We start from the raw sequence: 21,699 nt of genomic DNA, 5'->3' as shown, positions 1-21,699 counted from the left end.
TTTTGTGTGTGTGTGTGTGTGTGTGTGTTTAGCAGTGGCCTATCAGTTATACCATCTCATCTCTGCATGTCTCTCTCACTTAGTCCTAACCATCTACTTCCGCTGTTAAACCTTACATAAACCTTAGGTAAACCTTGTGTACACTGATGACTGTATTTCCCACTGTGAGAACACAACGTGGCATTCGGCTGCTGATGGACTGACTGTGCGGTCTAAGCTGTGGATGGCGTTTCTAATTGGTCACTCTCTCGGGGTGTTCCTGATGTAGCTTCTAGCTGGGGGGTTTGTATGGCTCTTTGGATGATTTCTAATTGGTCACTCTCTCGGGGTGTTCCTGATGTAGCTTCTAGCTGGGGGTTTGTATGGCTCTTTGGATGATTTCTAATTGGTCACTCTCTCGGGGTGTTCCTGATGTAGCTTCTAGCTGGGGGGTTTGTATGGCTCTTTGGATGATTTCTAATTGGTCACTCTCTCGGGGTGTTCCTGATGTAGCTTCTAGCTGGGGGTTTGTATGGCTCTTTGGATGATTTCTAATTGGTCACTCTCTCGGGGTGTTCCTGATGTAGCTTCTAGCTGGGGGTTTGTATGGCTCTTTGGATGATTTCTAATTGGTCACTCTCTCGGGGTGTTCCTGATGTAGCTTCTAGCTGGGGGTTTGTATGGCTCTTTGGATGATTTCTAATTGGTCACTCTCTCGGGGTGTTCCTGATGTAGCTTCTAGCTGGGGGTTTGTATGGCTCTTTGGATGATTTCTAATTGGTCACTCTCTCGGGGTGTTCCTGATGTAGCTTCTAGCTGGGGGGTTTGTATGGCTCTTTGTTAAGGATGATCTTTCCCTGAACCTCCGGTTCGAGGTTCCCTGACTCCCTGCTTATTCTCTCCTGATTACTGGTATCCTTCAACTGCGATTTCTGGGAACCCGGGGAATTTGGGGGGAAATGACTGGAATTGTGCAACCCTAGTGATGGTGTTACTTCCACAGCCATCTTACCAGGTCTCTCTAGTGATTTGAGTCTCATAAGGATGACGTGGGCTCCGCCCTATAGCGACTGCGTCACGTCGTGCCGGTAGTGGCACTAACACACGCCCTCATATTATTGCTTTCGGATAACCGTCAGTTTGTCCACCTACATACAGATGAACTTTCAGGTTTTTATGGAATTTTTTATTTTATTTTACCTTTATTTAACTAGGAAAGTCATTTAAGAACAAATTCTTATTTTCAATGACGGCCTAGGAACAGTGGGTTTAACTGCCTGTTCAGGGGCAGAACGACAGATTTGTGCCTTGTCAGCTCGGGAATTTGAACTTGCAACCTTTCAGTTACTAGTCCAACACTCCGATTTGATCCAGCCGTGTCTAGCTAATTTGACTTGAGGTGTACTGTATATGTGACCGATTGGTGTTGATGCCTATATGCTTTAGCTCTGCAGGCTAACAGTTTTGTGGCACGCGGGGAAACTCTGGTTCGAACCCAGTCAGTCTGAAATGTCTGTCTGTCTGTGGAGGACAATGAGAGAACTAGATATCACCCCCCCTCTCTCTCTCTGCAGAGAACTATACAATGAACAGACCATTTCTAAATCATCTATTACTCTCAGATTGGATTCACGATCATCTCTTCAGCTTCCATTTTGATAGGCTTGGCTTTCTTTATTCCCGTCATTCTCTCCCGCCCTCCCCCTTTCTCTCGCCCTCCCTCCCCCCTCTCCCTTTCTCTCTCTGTGATGAGTGGCGTCTGAGAGCCCAGCAGGAGAGCCAGAGATAATCAAAGGGACATCAGAGATGTTTCACCCCCGCGCCCATCCCTCTCTTTCTTTCTCTCCCTCCCTCCAATCCCTCTCTTCACCGCCTGTCTGCCTCTCCACCTATCAAGGCATCTTTCTCCTAGGGACATTTTTCTTCCCTTTTTTCTCTCTCTCTCTCTCTCTCTCTCTCACACTGGTATAAACCAGTGTTCCAGCGGTGTAAACGCTTCTTTCCCCCATTTAAAGGCTACTTACCATTTAAAAGCCTGCTATCCAGGTCCTGTGGAAGAGGCAGAAGAGAGTGAGTCTCCCAGCCCACAGTAAACCTCCCTCAGTGCTGATCAGAGATAGCGATATGGCGAGATACAGTCGGATACAAAACCTCAATCGTTTCCTTCCTTGTCTGAACATATCTTATCGCACGACTATCCTGTTAATGAACTGCGTCGTGGATCAAATAGCTGCGAGCTGTGGGAGAGTAGATGACCAGGGACTGGTTGGTTTCCATTTCAGAGACAGACGGAGGGAGAGAGGGAGAACACACACACACACAGATACCTAAGGAGAAACATCCACAGTCACACGTTACCATGTCTGTGAGTTATACCAAAGGGTTGCGTCAGGGTGCTGAGATTTACAGATGTGTCCATGTGTGAAGACAATGGGGAAGTACTGTGGATACAGTAAGACAGGGAAAGAGAGGGAGGGAAAGCTCCTATTCTTCATCCACCAATGGGATTTGTTCTCTCCTCTCTCCTGGGCCCCTCACCCCCTTTCATGCGCCCATGGACAGGCCTCTCCCCCCTTCTCTCCTCTCCCCTCGTGTGGGTGTTCAAAGCAGGGTGTCAGGAGCAACCTTTCATCCAGGGGCTGAGAATATAGAACCCTAGTAACCCACCAGAGGCCTTTCTCTCTCTCTCTCTCTCTCTCTCTCTCTCTCTCTCTCTCTCTCCTCTCTCCTCTCTCTCTCTCTCCTCTCTCTCTCTCTCTCTCTCTCTCTCAGTGGCAAAGTTATTGTACTTGCGGAGCGACATTAATATTACAAATACATTCTAATGACAACAAAAGGCTCACTTGGTCGCGGTCGCAGGCACTGATACTGCTTCTCCTCCATTGGGCAAGAGAAATGACTATTGTAGGCCTACACGCACACAGTAGAAGTAACACCCAGTGAGATGTAGAGGCAAAGAGAAGGATGGCTCTCTGCTGTTGTATGCTAATACCGCCACTGGGGAGGACCTGAGAAGGAATGATGTGTCACAACGTAGACAATCTGTTACATGACAGACACTGCAGCTAAACCTGGGTGGATGGAGCCTGGTTTCACTAAGTGGGTTCCATCCATGGTAGACATTGGTTCAAATGCTCAGTTCGTAATATTACTCTTACTAGCCCCGTTTATACCTGGTACTAACATAAGTCCTTTGTTCTGATCTTGTCTACATTATGATTGTGCCCATATTGCTTTGTGGGACGATGGTTGGTTTACTAACACTCATATTCAATCTGAGGATTGTTGAGCACGGTAACTGGGTGGATGTGTAGAAGAAATTGAGAGAATAAATTGACAACTCATCTCCTCCAATACAAGCCTTTATTTACAGCAATCCTTGGGTCACTGTCAGATTCTCAGTCCGTTTGTCTGTTCGAAGTGTTCCCGCTGTTCGAAGTGTTCCCGCTGTTCGAAGTGTTCCCGCTGACAGTTACACACAGACATGGGTCGGGTTCAAGCAGGCACAATTAGGAAGAAACATTGTTGGTCCAACTTTTTTCATTTCCCATTTCAAACTGGTTTATTTCTCCCCGTTTTGTGCCTTCTGAACACAACCATAGTCTGTCTCTCTGGTCTGTGCATCTGTCTCTCTCAAAACACACACACAAATTAGCCCAGCCAAAGCACCGTAAGGCCTAGCACGGGATGGGACTACGGGTAAATTCCATTTCTATTTCGTCTTCTCAGGAGACGTTTTGGCTGAATACCATTTCAAGATTTGAAGCCTGCTGTTTTGTTCAGTGAGGATTTGTTCCCTTCCCGAAATGGACTAAATTAAGTTCTGTCCAATCCTGCTATCTACAGTAGGCTACGTCTCTCACTCCTCTCAGAGACTGTGCAACCAGAGGAATAGATCTCTTTACAACACATCCGACCCCATGACAGCGGAGTGGGACGTTTCCATGGTGACAAACACAGACGTGACCAGGGTGTATTCAGGAAGGTAAGATGTTCAAACTTCGCAGATAGAAATGTAACGAATAGAGCAGACTCGATTCCCTAGCCTTTCAAGACAATCATCTTTTTTTGATCCACAACACGTTTCTACGCACAGGTTTTGTAATGTTGCAGCCGAATGTGACTCTGGAGAGTACTATCTTCAACAGGCTCCAGGTAGAAGCTGCCCTTAGGAACAGATCTAGGATCAGATTACCTATCCTGAATCATATCTTAACCATTAGGGGACTACTTCTTCCTACCCCCATCAAATCGTACAATTCCCATCTCAAAGGAGGAAGTAACAAACCAAAACAGCGGAGGAAAAAATAAAATCTCAAATAAAGACGATAGTGTATATGTTGTAATCTATCTATATATGAAATGGGCTCAGCATATGTACATTATTTTGTCTTTTTTTGAATGCATAGTAACTTTGCAGACCAAAAGGTGTGTGGATAATGCATTATACAATTACAAGCAACTCTCGGTTCCAGCACCTCTCTGTTCCAGCATGCCTCCTGAGTTAAATAAATAAGATACTTCATTCATGACCATGACATAGGGGATAGGTGAAAGGGCAAGGGGCATGACCTCTCACGAAAGGGAGGGAGAGGGAATGATGAGGATGATAATAAAAAATCATACATTTTTTTATAAATGCCTTTCAAAACAGCCAAGGACACTACGTCGTTAAATATGATGGTAAGATGAAGAAGAAGCATTTATGTCTGAAAGTTATTTTAGGAAACAGGCTATATATGTGTGTGTATATATATATATATATATATATGTATATACAGTGTGGCAAAAAAGTATTTAGTCAGCCACCAATTGTGCATGTTCTCCCACTTAAAAAGATGAGAGAGGCCTGTAATTTGTATCATAGGTACACTTCAACTATGACAGACAAATTGAGAAGAAAAAAATCAAATTGTAGGATTTTGAATGTATTTATTTGCAAATGATGGTGGAAAATAAGTATTTGGTCAATAACAAAAGTTTATCTCAATACTTTGTTATATACCCTTTGTTGGCAATGACAGAGGTCAAATGTTTTCTGTAAGTCTTCACAAGGTTTTCACACACTGTTGCTGGTATTTTGGCCCATTCCTCCATGCAGATCTCCTCTAGAGCAGTGATGTTTTGGGGCTGTTGCTAGGCAACACAGACTTTCAACTCCCTCCAAAGTTTTTCTATGGGGTTGAGATCTGGAGACTGGCTAGGCCACTCCAGGACCTTGAAATGCTTCTTACGAAGCCACTCCTTCGTTGTCCGGGCGGTGTGTTTTGGATCATTGTCATGCTGAAAGACCCAGCCAAAAAGTTTAATGCAGGATTTGAGTCCCTGGCGGCGTAGTGTGTTACTGATGGTAGGCTTTGTTACTTTGGTCCCAGCTCTCTGCAGGTCATTCACTAGGTCCCCCCGTGTGGTTCTGGGATTTTTACTCACCGTTCTTGTGATCATTTTGACCCCACGGGGTGAGATCTTGCGTGGAGATCCACATCGAGGGAGATTATCAGTGGTCTTGTATGTCTTCCATTTCCTAATAATTGCTCCCACAGTTGATTTCTTCAAACCAAGCTGCTTACCTATTGCAGATTCAGTCTTCCCAGCCTGGTGCAGGTCTACCATTTTGTTTCTGGTGTCCTTTGACAGCTCTTTGGTCTTGGCCATAGTGGAGTTTGGAGTGTGACTGTTTCAGGTTGTGGACAGGTGTCTTTTATACTGATAACAAGTTCAAACAGGTGCCATTAATACAGGTAACGAGTGGAGGACAGAGGAGGCTGTTGAAGAAGTTACAGGTCTGTGAGAGCCAGAAATCTTGCTTGTTTGTAGGTGACCAAATACTTATTTTCCACCATAATTTGCAAATAAATTCATAAAAAATCCTACAATGTGATTTTCTGGATTTTTTTTCTCATCTTGTCTGTCATAGTTGAAGTGTACCTATGATGAAAACTACAGGCCTCTCTCATCTTTTTAAGTGGGAGAACTTGCACAATTGGTGGCTGACTTAATACTTTTTTGCCCCACATATATACATTACATATGTGTATATATACACATACATTTGCATATATGTATATATACACACACATACGTATACAGTTGAAGTCGGAAGTTTACATACAACCTAAGCCAAATTCAGTTTTTCACAATTCCTGACATTTAATCCTAGTAAAAATACCCTGTTTTAGGTCAGTTTATTTTAAGAATGTGAAATATCAGAATAATAGTAGAGAGAATGATTTATTTTAGCTTTAATTTCTTTCATCACATTCCCAGTGGGTCAGAAGTTTACATACACTTAATTAGTATTTGGTAGTATTGCCTTTAAATTGTTTAACTTGGGTCAAACGTTTCACGTAGCCTTCCACAAGTTTCCTACAATAAGTTGGGTGAATTTTGTCCCATTCCTCCTGACAGAGCTGGCTGGTTTAACTGAGTCAGGTTTGTAGGCCTCCTTGCTCACACACACTTTTTCAGTTCTGCCCACAAATGTTCTATAGGATTGAGGTCAGGGCTTTGTGATGGCCACTCCTTGACTTTGTTGGCCTTTAGCCATTTTGCTACAACTTTGGAAGTATTCTTGGGGTCATTATCCATTTGGAAGACCCATTTGCGACCAAGCTTTAACTTCCTGACTGATGTCTTGAGATGTTGCTTCAGTAAATCCACCTAATTTTCCTCCCTCATTCTGCCATCTATTTTGTGAAGTGCACCAGTCCCTCCTGCAGCAAAGCACCCCACAACATGATGTTGCCACCCCGGTGCTTCACGGTTGGGATGGTGTTCTTCGGCTTACAAGCCTCCCCCTTTTTCCTCCAAACATAATGATGGTCATTATGGCCAAAACAGTTCTATTTTTGTTTCATCAGTCAAGATGACATTTCTCCAAAAAGTATGATCTTTGTCCCCATGTGCAGTTGCAAACTGTAGTCTGGCTTTTTTATGGCGGTTTTGGAGCAGTGGCTTCTTCCTTGCTGAGCGGCCTTTCAGGTTTTGTTGATATAGGACTCGTTTTACTGTGGATATAGATACTTTTGTACCTGTTTCCTCCAGCATCTTCACAAGGTCCTTTGCTGTTGTTCTGGGATTGATTTGCACTTTTCGCACCAAAGTACGTCCATCTCTAGGAGACAGAATGCGTCTCCTTCCTGAGCGGTTTGACGGCTGCGTGGTCCCATGGTGTTTATACTTGCGTACTATTGTTTGTACAGATGAACGTGGTACCTTCATGCGATTGGAAATTGGATGAACCAGACTTGTGGAGGTCTACAATTGTTTTTCTGAGGTCTTGGCTGATGTCTTTAGATTTCCCCATGATGTCAAGCAAAGATGCACTGAGTTTGAAAGTAGGCCTTCAAATACATCCACAGGTACACCTCCAATGTCAATTAGCCTATCAGAAGATTCTAAAGCCATGATATCATTTTCTGGAATTTTCCAAGCTGTTTAAAGGCACAGTCAACTTAGGGTATGTAAACTTCTGTTGGAGAAATGACTTGTGTCATGCACAAAGTAGATGTCCTAACCGACTTGCCAAAATTATAGTTTGTTAACAAGAAATTTGTGCAATGTTTGAAAAACAAGTTAAAATAACTCCTACTGTATATATATGTATGTGTGTGTATATGTGTATATATATGTATGTATGTGTATACAAACATTTAGATCTGAAACTGTCTCAAGCACCAAACTATTATGAAAGTGAATGCACCACGACAGTGGCACCAAGCAGAGTGAATGGGACATTTTCCTCTACACTCATATTTAAACTCAGATGGCCCCCATTTTTTAGACCTGTAGAATAGAGCAGTGTCCCTTTAACCCATTAATCACATGGTCACACCCATCCCCTTCTATGGTCGTTATTATGATGTTCCCCTAATGATAACATTTTCTTTTAGCCTTTGTTCATCCCTCCATCTCCCCTCCTTTCTAGCTGATGTCTCTCTGCACCTCTTGATCATCGTTAGGGGACGGGTGGGTGGTGGGTGTGTGTTAGGCCTGAACCCCCGACTGAATACTTCAGTTACCATAGCCTGAGGGATGACAATGAAATCAATGGGCCATAAGATAAACCACCACCACCACCTCCCTTCCCTGGGTCTTGTCCGTCCTTATACATAATTTCCTATCCCCTAAAGCACTCTGTGTGGTGTCACTGTCTTCAGAGAATTTTTAAAAAGAGGTATAGAAAACGTACACGTAGCAGTTCCTAAAGTTGAATCCTAACTAGTGCAGAACAATACAAGCCACTGAGAACAGCTAGTCAGGGGAGGAAACACAGAGTAAAACGGAGCTGTGGTTTTTACTTTCCACAACTTATTTCTTCTTTTTACTTTTGAGATCTCTTCTTTTTTTCAGCTAGCACCATCTGTACACAAATACAGGAGCAATGGTTCCGATTTCGAAGTGTTCGCAAGGCACTTGTCTTTCACACACAAGGTTGGTTTGCTTTTCTTTTCTGTCGTTCTTTTCTCCTTTTTTTCCCTACGTGTCTATAGCCGTCTATCAGCCAGTCCTTATTCAAAGCAAGCACAACTTTATTTACAAACTTCATCTCCAACAACTCCCCAGTAAAAGTGCTCTTCCTGTCAGGTGGGAGATATACTCCTCATTTAAAAAAAAAAAAACACCCTCTCTTCCTCCTCTTCATTCTCTTCTTCATCCTCCTCCTCTCCCTCCCTCCCTCGCTCCCTGTCCCGCTGCTTAAAAAAATATTCATCTTTAGTGTCTGCCTTTGTTCTTCTGCACCTCCTCAAGGAAATCCCTCCCTCCGCTCCATCCCTCTCTCTGCTGTTGTATCCGAGCTGCTCCTAGTCCTTTGGGTCCTAACGGTCCTAGCGGAGGTGTGGTCCGTCCGTTGGTCTACCTGCGGCAGCAGGTCACGTCGAAGCAGGTGACCATCATGAGGTGAGCCTTGCAGAAGTTGACCCTGGTCTCCAGTCTGTCTGTCATCACCTCTAGAGCCTCCAGGTACTCCAGAGAGTCCACCTCAAACGTCTGCTGCAGGTCAACTATGGGGAGAGGACAGAGAGACGATATGTTACAACCAGGAACAGAGAGACGGACAGAGACAGAAAGAAGGACATTTGACATTTGTTTATACCTGGTGCTAGTGTAACAGTATAACTTTAGACCGTCCCCTCGCCCATATCGGGGGCGAACCAGGGACCCTCTGCACACATCAACAACAGTCACCCACGAAGCATCGTTACCCATCGCTCCACAAAAGCCGCGGCCCTTGCAGAGCAAGGGGAACCACTACTTCAAGGTCTCAGAGCAAGTGACGTCACCGATTGAAACGCTATTTAGCGCGAACCACCGCTAACTAAGCTAGCCGTTTCACATCCGTTACACTAGCATGCATATTTGATCTGATCCACATTGTAGCCGCATCTTTGTATAAGAAGAAAATGTAACCTTTATTTTAACAGGGAGGACATATTGAAACCTAGGTCTTTTTTAAAATGTGCCCTGATTAATACAATATGAAAATAAAAAAAAGAATAATATGTATATGTATATATATATATATGTGTGTATATGTACAGTGGGGCAAAAAAGTATTTAGTCAGCCACCAATTGTGCAAGTTCTCCCACTTAAAAAGACGAGAGATGCCTGTAATTTTCATCATAGGTACACTTCAACTATGACAGACAAGATGAGAAGAAAAAATCCAGAAAATCACATTGTAGGATTTTTAATGAATTGATTTGCAAATTATGGCGCAACAGCCCCTCTTCAACTTCAGGAGGCTGAAGATATTTATCTTGAATACAGACTTGACATCATTGGCCACTTTAATAAATGGATAACTAGTCACTAATAATGCTACATTAATAATGTTTACATATCTTGCATGACTTATCTCATATGTATATACTGTATTTTATACCATCTATTGCATCTTGCCTATGCCGCTCTGTCATTGCTCATCCATATATTTATATGTATATATTATTATTCCTTACTTAGATTTGGGTGTATTATATAGTTGTTGTGGAATTGTTAGATATTGCTGCACTGTCGGAACTAGAAGCACATGCATTTCGCTACATTTTATGTGACCAATAAAATGTGATTTGATTTCATTTGAAGAAAAACGGACTATAATTTCTCTCTCATGTTTCCCCTATCAGCATCCAGCCCAATATCATTCTGAATAGACTAGACGTTCTTTCAAAGAGATAGTCCGCTGAAATGAAATGGTGATTGATGCATCAGTGATGCATTTTTTTCCGTAATGAGGCAAGTGTCTGAATTCATTTGTTGTGGCAGAGAGGAGAAAGTAGAGCCCTTCAGAATTGAGCCAGTTTCCCATTACAACCCGAAAGAGAGGTTACATAATAATCAGATTTAGCCTTTCTGATTTGTCTTACACAATGATTCCTCCAGTTGCTTAAAAGCTTGCCAGTCCCAGACCTAAGCCTGTGTTCCTGGCCTTGACCCAGGTATCTTCTCTTATGAATGACTTCTGAAAATTCCATAGTGTACCAGGCATTCAATCTACCTTTAACCTTTCATTTTTTGAAGGGCACATGATTATCCACAATAGTGTTGAAGACTCAAAGCTAAATCAACTTCAGGGATAACTGAAATACAATCAAGGTCACTAAAATAAAGCCTGTTCATTAAAGTTTTTAAAGTTCCTCTTTGTGATGACTCAAGGCTTAGATTTTTCTATTCTCACATCTGTAACACGAACAACTGCGCAATGGGCACTAATGTCTTGGGTGTCTTGGGTGAAGGCAACAGTAGGAACATATTTCTTAGGCGTATTTGTTAAAATAAGCTCAATCAGAGTTGACTTTGAGGGATCTTTAGGGTTGGGCCGTGTAGGCTTAGTCACCAGCTGGGTTAGGTTTAGATCATTACACATCTTTTAGATTGTCTGAAGCTTGCATTTCCCAATCATAATTTAAGTCACCCAGGATAATAACTTCTGATTTAGTAAAAGAAGACAACAAACTAGTTAACAAAAAGTCTTAAAGATAGTAACAACAACAAAATTGTCAAGGGAAAGATATATATTTTTTAACATATTTTTTTTAAATAAAAATGGCCTCTCCACCACCTCTACCATGTCTGTCAACTCCAAACACATTATAACCCTCAATATTAATATCAGAGTCCAGAATGTCCCCAGAGATCCAAGTTTCAGTCAATACCAGAATGTCCGGATTCGTCTGCATAGCCCAGATCTTGATGTAATCCAGTTTAGGAAGTAAGCTCCTAAAGTTCAGATGTATCAACCCAAGTCCTTTACGATTTTTAACGTCACATGGAAACTCAAACAATCTACATTAAATAGGCGGTCGCAGGCCCTGTCTGATGATTGATATGGTAAGGCTATAAGTTTGCATAGAACTGCACCATTTGGTCGGTCTATCCCAATTAGTATGAGTAGAAATTGGAATGACTTTTCCAAGGTTAGCACCACAGGGCCTGAGGCCGCAGCCAATGTCAATATGAGGAACTCAGAGTAACCAGTGATGAAATGCTATAAACGGACTTACATGGGATTTGGTTGCTATCGCGCAAAAGCCCAGGCCCTGATATGAAAACCAAGGGGTATTCAAGTTTGTGGAATTCCCATTTCAACCAAAAGCACTGGGTGAGTAGACCACAGTTGGCTTCTGTTTTGAGCTAACAATAGCAGATCTAAGAGTGGAGTTCAAATGAATGGGTACAAGATTACAGCTGACAATACCCCTGGAAGTATAGACAGCAGTGCGGCAATAATGCATAGAAAGGATGGGAGGTATTACCTGAGCGGGGCTTGGTCTGTCTGAGTCAATATCTTAATGCTGCCTTGAAATGTGAGGAGAGGATCCAGGCTCCTAGATCTACAGTGCATGTGGAAAGTATTCCGACATCTTTCATTCTTCCACATTTTGTTACGTTACAGCCTTACTCTAAAATGTATTAAATCATTTTTTCCCTCATCAATCTACACACAATACCCCATAATGACAAAGCGTTTAAAAAAAAAACAGAAATACCTTATTTACCTTATTTAGACCCTTTGCTCAGGTGCATCCTGTTTCCATTGATCATCCTTGATGTTTCTACAACTTGATTGGAATCCACCTGTGGTAAATTCAATTGATTGGACACCTATATAAAGGTCCCACAGCTGACAGGGCATGTCAGAGCAAAAACCAAGCCATGAGGTTGAAGGAATTGTCCGTAGTGCTCCGAGACAGGATTGTGCAAGGCACAGATCTGGGGAAGGGTACCAAAACAATTCTGAAGCATTGAAGGTCCCCAAGAACACAGTGGACTCCATCATTCTTTAATGGAAGAAGTTTGGAACCACCAAGACTCTTCCTAGAGCTGGCCACCCGGCCATACTTAGCAATCGGGGGAGAGGGCCTTGGTCAGGGAGGTGACCAAGAACATGCGGGTCACTCTGGCAGAGCTCCAGAGTTCCTCTATGGAGATGGGAGAACCTTCCAGAAGTACAACCATCTCTGCAGCACTCCACCAATCAGGCCTTTATGGTAGAGTGGCTTGGCAGAAGCCACTCCTCAGTAAAAGGCACATCAAAGTCCACTTGGAGTTTGCCAAAAGGCACCTAAATGACTCTCAGACTGAGAAACAAGATTCTCTGGTCTGATGAAACCAGAAGGAACTCTTTGGCCTGAATGCCAAGTGTCACTTCTGAAGGAAACCTGGCACCATCCCTACGGTGAAGCATGGGGGTGGCAGCATCATGCTGTCGGGATGTTTTTCAGCTGCAGGGACTGATAAACTAGTCAGGATCGAGGGAAAGATGAACGGAGCAAAGTACAGAGAGATCCTTGATGAAAACCTGCTCCAGAGCGCTCAGGACCTCAGACTGGGGCGAATGAACAGGACAACAACCCTAAGCACATAACCAAGTCTCTGAATGTCCTTGAGTGGCCCAGCCAGAGCCTGGACTTGAACCCAATAGAAACATCTCTGAGAGACCTGGGAAAAGCTGTGCAGTGAACCTCCCCATCCAACCTGACAGAACTTGAGAGGATCTGCAGCTTGTAGCGTCATAAGAAGACTCAAGGCTGTAATCGCTGCGAAAAGGTGCTTCAACAAAGTACTGTGTGTAGATTGATGAGGGAAAGAAAATATTTCACCTATTTTAGAATAAGGCTGTAACGTAGCAAAATGTGGAGAAGGGAAGGGGTCTGAATACTTTCCGAATGCACTGAACCAATATTGCGTGCCACTTCTTCTGTTGACAAATATCACCAGCAGCTATGAGTGTAATCCAACTCTGCCATATGTGCCTTTATGAGTTTATTAGACGGATCAATATCAGCTGGTATGTCAGCTATGAGATGTACTTATGTGTTATATGATGCTCCGTCTGACAGGTCTGAGCAATGGAACAGATATTTGATATTGGAGACAAGGGGGAGATTGTGTGTGTGTGTGTGTGTGTGTGTGTGTGTGTGTGTGTGTGTGTGTGTGTGTGTGTGTGTGTGTGTGTGTGTGTGTGTGTGTGTGTGTGTGTGTGTGTGCGTGTTTGTACCACAGCCATATTATAGCAAGGTAGGGGCTTTGACTGTGTAGCCAGACAGAAGGTATTATCAACAAGATTACTGTAGGTGTCAAGGTTTTGTGTGTGACTGCCGTTCAAGTATCACACACACACACACACACTCGCATAAACTTACATTCAGTGGTCCATTTCTCTGGCTCCAGCATCAGGTGCTGCTTGGTCTGCTCCAGCTCTTTCTTCAGCCAGTCGTACTTGGCTCGGACCTCGGAGATCCTCTGCTGCCTGTGCTCCAAGGTCTTCAGTTTAGCACTGAGATAAACCACCTCCTGATGGAGACACAGAGAGAGGAGAGGGGGAGAAGGGAGAGAGAGAGAGAAAGACAAAGAAGAGAGGGAGAGATTGAAAAGGAGAGCGAGATGTCGGGTGATTTTAAAGGAAGAAAGAAAGAAAGAAAGAAAGAAAGAAAGAAAGAAAGAAAGAAAGAAAAGGTGAGAGAGAGAAAGAAAGAAAAATTGAAGAAAGAGTGAGAGGGTCAGAGAGAGAGGGATTGAGGGACGAGGGGTAAGAGGGAGAGCGAGAGACATTGAGTTGAGTGCATCTCAGGCGTTTAGCCAGACTGCTGGGTCTGGAAAGAGAGTGTTGTGAGAGGATAGGAGTGCCATGTTGGCCAGGTAGATAAATACAGTCCACAGGAAAGGCCTGGCACCAAGTCCACGTCAGTCCATAAATCAACTACTTCTAGATCTACTAATAGCAAACTAACAGCAAGAAGAGGATGAGGTTGTTAAAAACCTTCCTGTGATTCAATCTGGTCGCGCGTTATAAGCAATGCAGCTTTTAAAGGTAATGTTTCATTCGCCTTCATGGTAAACGCTGCATATGTCTGTTCAGTTGGAAATGGCCTTTAAAAGACACACAGCATATGATCTGCGATCAGATTTAATCCGGGCCTAAATGTCCTGATTTTTCTGAAATGTTTCTTTCCTCCTCCACCAACATCATCTCGCTCATCATCCTTCTCTCTCACTCTCTCTCTCCCCCTCCCCCTTTGTGTGTTCCCTTTCTCTCTCCCTCTCCTCCACCTCTCTCTCACCATCCATCTTTACCATATCCATCCAAATCAAACTTTATTTATTTGTCACATGTGCCGAATACAACAAGTAGACCTTACTGTGAAATGCTTACTTACAAGCCCTTAACCAACAGTGCAGTTCAAAAAGAGTTAAGAAAATATTTACCAAAACAAACTAAAGTTAAAAAGAAGAAGTTTTTTCTAAAAAGTAACACAATAACAAGGCTATATACTGGGGGTACCGGTACCGAGTCAGTGTGCGGGGGTACAGGCTAGTTGAGGTAATTTGCACATGTAGGTAGGGGTGAAGTGACTATGCATAGATAATAAAGCAGCAAGTAGCAGCAGTGTACAAAACAAATGGAGTGGGGTCAATCTAATAGTCCGGTGGCCATTTGATGAATTGTTCAGCAGCCTTATGGCTTGGGGGTAGAAGCTGTTAAGGAGCCTTTTGGTGCTAGACTTGGCGCTCTGGTACCGCTTGCCCCAGACTTGTCACCCAGTCTATAACTTGAGTGACTGGAGTCTCTGACAATTTTATGGGCCTTCCTCTGACACCGCCTATTATATAGGTCCTGGTTGGCAGGAAGCTTGACCCCAGTGATCTACTGGGCCATACGCATTACCCTCTGTAGCGCCTTACGGTCAGATGCCGAGCAGTTGCCATACCAGGCGGTGATGCAACCGGTCAGGATGCTCTCGATGGTGCAGCTGTAGAACTTTTTGAGGATCTGGGGACCCATGCCAAATCTTTTCAGTCTCCTGAGGGGGAAAGGTTTTTGTCATGCCCTCTTCACGACTGTCTTGGTGTGATTGGACCATGATAGTTCGTTGGTGATGTGGACACCAAGAAACTTGAAACTCTCAACCCACTCCAATACAACCCCGTTGTTGTTAATGGGGTCCTGTTCGGCCCATCTTTTCCTGTAGTCCACGATCAGCTCCTTTGTCTTGTTCACATTGAGGGAGAGGTTGGAGTTGTGTTTGGACACACAGTCGTGGGTGAACATGGAGTACAGGAGTGGACTAAGTACACACCCCTGAGGGGCCCCAGTGTTAAGGATCAGCATGGCAGACGTGTTGTTCCTTACCCTTACCGCCTGGGGGTGGTCCATCAGAAAGTCCAGGATCCAGTTGCAGAGGTATTTAGTCCCAGGGTCCTTAGCTTAGTGACGAGCTTCATGGGCACTATGGTGTTGAACGCTGAGCTGTAGTCAATGAACGGCATTCTCACGTAAGTTTTCCTTTTGTAAAGGTGGGAAAGGGTAGTGGCGATTGAGATTGCATCATCTGTGCATCTGTTGGGGCTGTATGCGAATTGGAGTGGGTCTAGGGTATCCGGGAGGATGTGAACCATGACCAGCCTTTCAAAACAAAACAACCCCATGGCTACCAATGTGAGTACCACGGGGTGGTAATCATTTAGGCACAGGGACTATGGTGGTTTGCTTGAAACATATAGGTATTACAGACTCATTGAGGGAGAGGTTGAAAATGTCAGTGAAGACACTTGCCAGTTGGTCTGTGCTTGCTTTGAATACACGTCCTGGTAATCCATCTCGCCCCGCGGCTTTGTGAATCTTGACCTGTTTAAAGGTCTTGCTCACATCGATTACCGAGAGCATTGTCATGCAGTCATCCAGAACAGCTGATGCTCTCGTTGCTTGCCTCGAAGTGAGCATGAAGGCATTTAGCTTGTCTGGTAGGCTCGCGTCACTGGGCAGCTCGCGTCTGGGTTTCCCTTTGTAGTCCGTAATAGTTTTCAAGCCCTGCCACATCCGACGAGCATCAGAGCCGGTGTAGTAGGATTCAATTAAAATCATGTATTGATGCTTTGCTTGTTTGATGGTTCGTCTGATGGCATAGGGGGATTGCTCATAAGCATACGGATTAGTGTCCCGCTCCTTGAAAGTGGCAGCTCTAGCATTTAGCTCGATGCAGATATTGCCTGTAATCCATGGCTTCTGGTTGGGATATGTACGTACGGTCACTGTGGGGACGACGTCGTCGATGCACTTATTGAGGAAGCCGATGACTGAAGTGGTATACTCTTCAATGACATTGGATGAATCCCAGGAATATATTCCAGGAATTCCAGGAACATATTCCAGTCTGCTAGCAAAACAGTCCTGTAGCATAGCATCTGCGTCATCTGACCACTTCCGTATTGATGGTACTTCCTGCTTTAGTTAATCAGGAGGATAGAATTATGGTCAGATTTGCCAAATGGAGGGTGGGGGAGAGCTTTGTATGCATCTCTATGTGTGGAGTAAAGGTGGTCTAGAGTGTTTTTTCTCTGGTTGCACATGTGACATGCTGGTAAAAATATGGTAAAACTGATTTAAGTTTGCCTGCATTAAAGTCCCCAGCCACTAGGAGTGCCGCTTCTGGATGAGCATTTTCTTAGTGCCAGCATCGGTCTGTGGTGGTAAATAGACGGCTACGAATAATATAGATGAGAACTCTCTTGCTAAATAGTGTGGTCTACAGCTTATCATAAGGTACTCTACCTCATGTGAGCAATACCTCGAAACTTCTTTAATATTAGACATGGCGCCCCAGCTGTTATTGACAAAGAGACACACACCCCCACCCCTCGTCTTACCAGACGTAGCACCTCTGTTCTGCCGGTGCATGGAGAATCCAGCCAGCTCTATGTTATCTGTGTCATCGTTCAGCCACGACTCGGTGAAACATATTACAGTTCTTAATGTCCCGTTGGTAGGATGGTAGGATAATCGTAATCGTAGGTCATCAATTTAATTTTACAATGATTCCATGTTAGCAAGTAGAATGGAAAGCAGTGGGAGTTTACTCGCTCGTCTACGGATTCTCAGAAGGCAGCCCGATCTGTCGTCTTTTCTTCACGCAAAGGACTTGGATTTGGGCCTGTTCCCGGGAGAGCAGTCTATCCTTCTTGCCGGATTCGTTAAAATAAAAAGCTTCATCCAGTCTGTGGTGAGTAATTCCAGTTCTGATGTCTAGAAGTTATTTTCAGTGATAAGAGACGGTAGAAGCAACATTATGTACAAAATAAGTAAAAATATAAAGTTAAACAACGCAAAAAAACTAACAAAATAGCACAATTGGTCGGGTGCATGTAAAACGTCAGACATCCCGCCATCTTAACTCTTCGGCGCCATCCCTCTCTCTCACCTTGTTTCCTTTCTCTCTCCTCCTCTGCAGGCGCTCCACGTCGTCTATCTTGTAGACCTTTATCTCGAAGGGTTCTGTGGTTCCCCTGGGGGCGGGGCTTAGCGGGCCATCTACCCAGCGTACGCTGGAGCTGATGGCGGGCTTCCTGATCAGAGAGGACGAGTCCAGGGTCAGGCTGGGAATCAGACGACGACGCTGGGTACCTGGACACACGCACACATACAGAGAAAGACACACACACACACACACAGCAAAAGACACAGACGCATGCACGTACACAGTTAATGGGGACACCGGGAGAAGAATACTTTTTGGTATTGTTGTTCCCATTTCAATTTCCATGTATATGCTTTATTCACATTATTGTGTTGCCAAAGCAACAATGTTGAACAATTCAACATTGAAAAACATATATCACAATAAAGGAAAACTAATATTTTGGTATTAGTTTCATTAGACCATTGTTGACATAGTTCCAAAATGTTTTGCTTGTCAGCGATCATGTTTTCAAGATATGTAACCAGTGGTGTAGTGGAGGCTATACGCAGGTATACACCGTATACCCACTTTCATTGGGCATTGTGTATACTCACTTCTTAACCCCTACTTATACTTCTGATCGTGGACTTCAAGAAACAGCAGAGTGAGCAGCCCCCTACCTATATTGACGGGACAGTAGTGGAGAGGGTGGAACGTTTTAAGTTCCTCGGCGTACACATCACGGACAAACTGAAATGGTCCACCCACACAGACAGTGTGGTGAAGAAGGCGCAACAGCACCTCTACAACCTCCGGAAGCTGAAGAAATTTGGCTTGACACCTAAAACCCTCACAAACTTTTACAGATGCACAATTGAGAGCATCCTGTCGGGCTGTGTCACCGCATGGTACGGCAACTGCACCGCCCGCAACTGCAGGGCTCTCCAGAGGGTGGTGTGGTCTGCCCAACGCATCACCAGGGGGCAAACTACCTACCCTCCAGGACACCTACAGCACCCGATGTCACAGGAAGGCCAAAAAGATCATCAAGGACAACAACCACCCGAGCCACTACCTGTTCACCCCGCTATCATCCAGAAGGCCATCTCGAATCCCACCGTACCTTCGCCGCTGTGCAATCTGGTTTCCAAGCCGGTCACGGGTGCACCTCAGCCACGCTCAAGGTACTAAACGATATCATAACCGCCATCGATAAAAGACAGTACTGTGCAGCCGTCTTCATTGACCTGGCCAAGGCTTTCGACTCTGTCAATCACCATATTCTTATCGGCAGACTCAGTAGCCTCGGTTTTTCTAATGACTGCCTTGCCTGGTTCACCAACTACTTTGCAGACAGAGTTCAGTGTGTCAAATCAGAGGGCATGTTGTCCGGTCCTCTGGCAGTCTCTATGGGGGTGCCACACAGGGTTCAATTCTCGGGCCGACTCTTTTCTCTGTATATATCAATGATGTTGCTCTTGCTGCGGGCGATTCCCTGATCCACCTCTACGCAGACGACACCATTCTGTATACTTCTGGCCCTTCCTTGGACACTGTGCTATCTAACCTCCAAAGGAGCTTCAATGCCATACAACACTCCTTCCGTGGCCTCCAACTGCTCTAGTAAAACCAAATGCATGCTTTTCAACCGTTCACTGCCTGCACCCGCACGCCCAACTAGCATCACCACCCTGGATGGTTCCGACCTAGAATATTTGGACATCTATAAGTACCTAGGTGTCTGGCTAGACTGTAAACTCTCTTTCCAGACTCATATCAAACATCTCCAATCTAAAATCGAATCTAGAGTCGGCTTTCTATTCCGCAACAAAGCCTCCTTCACTCACGCCGCCAAACTTACCCTAGTAAAACTGACTATCCTACCGATCCTCGACTTCGGCGATGTCATCTACAAAATAGCTTCCAATACTCTACTCAGCAAACTGGATGCAGTTTTTCACAGTGCCATCCGTTTTGTTACTAAAGCACCTTATACCACCTACCACTGCGACCTGTATGCTCTAGTCGGCTGGTCCTCGCTACATATTCATCGCCAGACCCACTGGCTCCAGGTCATCTACAAGTCCATGCTAGGTAAAGCTCCGCCTTATCTCAGTTCACTGGTCACGATGGCAACACCCACTCGTAGCACGCACTCCAGCAGGTGTATCTCACTTATCATCCCTAAAGCCAACACCTCATTTGGCCGCCTTTCCTTCCAGTTCTCTGCTGCCTGTGACTGGAACGAATTGCAAAAATCACTGAAGTTGGAGACTTATCTGCCTCACCAACTTTAAACATCTGCTATCTGAGCAGCTAACCGATCACTGCAGCTGTACGTAGTCCATCAGTAAATAGCCCACCCAATTTACCTACCTCATCCCCATACTGTTTTTATTTATTTACTTTTCTGCTCTTTTGCACACCAGCATCTCTACCTGCACATGACCATCTGATCATTTATCACTCCAGTGTTAATCTGATAAATTGTAATTATTCGCCTACCTCCTCATATCTTTTGCACACAATGTATATAGACTCTTTTTTCCCCTACTGTGTTATTGACTTGTTAATTGTTTACTCCATGTGTAACTCTGTGTTGTCTGTTCACACTGCTATGCTTTATCTTGGCCAGGTCGCAGTTGTAAATGAGAACTTGTTCTCAACTAGCCTACCTGGTTAAATAAAGGTGAAATAAAAAATAAAAAAACATTTTTAAAAAGGCGAGGTCAGTACAGGTTCGATCTCAAGGCCATCAGACTGTTAAATATCCATCAGTAGCACCTTAGAGGCTGCTGCCCTGATATACATAGACTTGAAATCACTGGCCACTTTAATAAGGGAACACTGGTCACTTTAATAATGTTTACATATTTTGCATTACTAATCTCATAAGTATATACTGTACACTATTCTATTCTACTGTATCTTAGTCTAGGCCGCTCTGACATTGCTCGTCCAAATATTGATATATTCTTAATTCCATCCTACTTTGAAGCAAGGTAAGACATGCCTCAGAATATGAAGTAAAACATTCAGGTTTCAAAAAATTGAGGAAGAGGCAAAATATAGGAATGCTAATAATAGGCTTAACCATCTTCTGGTAGATGGAAAGGCTTTCCCAAAAACCTTCTCTATTAAATGTTTACTAGCTACAAAGTAGCTTATGCCTACCTGTCCGAATGATATCATGATTATTTGTGTCAATCCAGTGGCCATTTCTTATTCAAACTCCATCTCATGTGCTACAGAAACATGGCTAAGCAAACAATAGTGCTAAGTGCCTGCACCCTTGAATTAAAGGGTACTTACTCTCAAAAATCTAAATGTATTAGATATTTTTCTTTTATAATAGAGCCAAGAGCCAAGACCTCAAAGTGATCTCCTGATGTGGTCTAAGCACTGTTATGGACTTTGAACATACAATTTTGTTGTTTTTCTGGAAAAAAGTGTGACTTTTTGGGGAAAATCTGAAACCTGTGAATTTCTGACTCAGTTTATTTGTTTCAATAGTAGTCCTACTATTAGACTACTGTGAATCACCAATATTGGATTTATCATTTTAGGTCATTCAGAGTGTACTGTATGCCACTTGATTGCTGACAAGCAAAACATGTTGGTACTGTGTCAACAATAGACTAATGAAACAAACACCAAAAGATCCTTTGTGGGTTGAGTTTGCCTTTAAGAAACATTCATTAGAATGTGTAGAATTCAGTAGGATCTATTTCTCTTGCTCATCACCTACAGGACAAATAAGAAACATACAGTAGGCTGCGTTTACACAGTCAGCCTAATTCTGATATTTTGCCCAATTATTCAACTGATTGATCAAAAGTCCAATATTTGGCAAAAGATCAGAATTGGGCTGCTTGTGTAAACGCAGCCACAGTGCAACTCTACACCTGTGACTGGGTCAGGAGAACAGCATACTGACGTGTTGTTTTGTTCTGTTCTGCTGACAAGGACGTGACCAGGCTTTAGTTTGACAAAGGCAGCATGAGTAAACATCAGGGCAAATAGCTGATAACCAAACCA

The 21,699-nt window shown here is 43.8% G+C and overlaps 1 protein-coding gene across 1 annotated transcript in view; it reads right to left on the bottom strand.

Moving 5' to 3' along the window:
* Positions 1 to 3,328: 3,328 nt before the first annotated feature.
* The window catches only part of LOC115138340 (kinesin-like protein KIF26B), a 177,844-nt gene continuing 159,473 nt past the window's right edge, over positions 3,329 to 21,699 (bottom strand). The window contains 3 exon segments of the mRNA XM_029675105.2: positions 3,329 to 8,984; positions 13,630 to 13,780; positions 17,683 to 17,885. Coding sequence (XP_029530965.2) covers positions 8,836 to 8,984; positions 13,630 to 13,780; positions 17,683 to 17,885 — 503 coding nt within the window. The 3' untranslated portion in view covers positions 3,329 to 8,835.

Source organism: Oncorhynchus nerka, linkage group LG12 (genome assembly GCF_034236695.1).
Source record: "Oncorhynchus nerka isolate Pitt River linkage group LG12, Oner_Uvic_2.0, whole genome shotgun sequence".
In the NCBI taxonomy this organism is placed as follows: domain Eukaryota; kingdom Metazoa; phylum Chordata; class Actinopteri; order Salmoniformes; family Salmonidae; genus Oncorhynchus; species Oncorhynchus nerka.
Note: the sequence above shows the minus strand (reverse complement) of the source record. Positions and strands in the feature narration are given on the sequence as shown.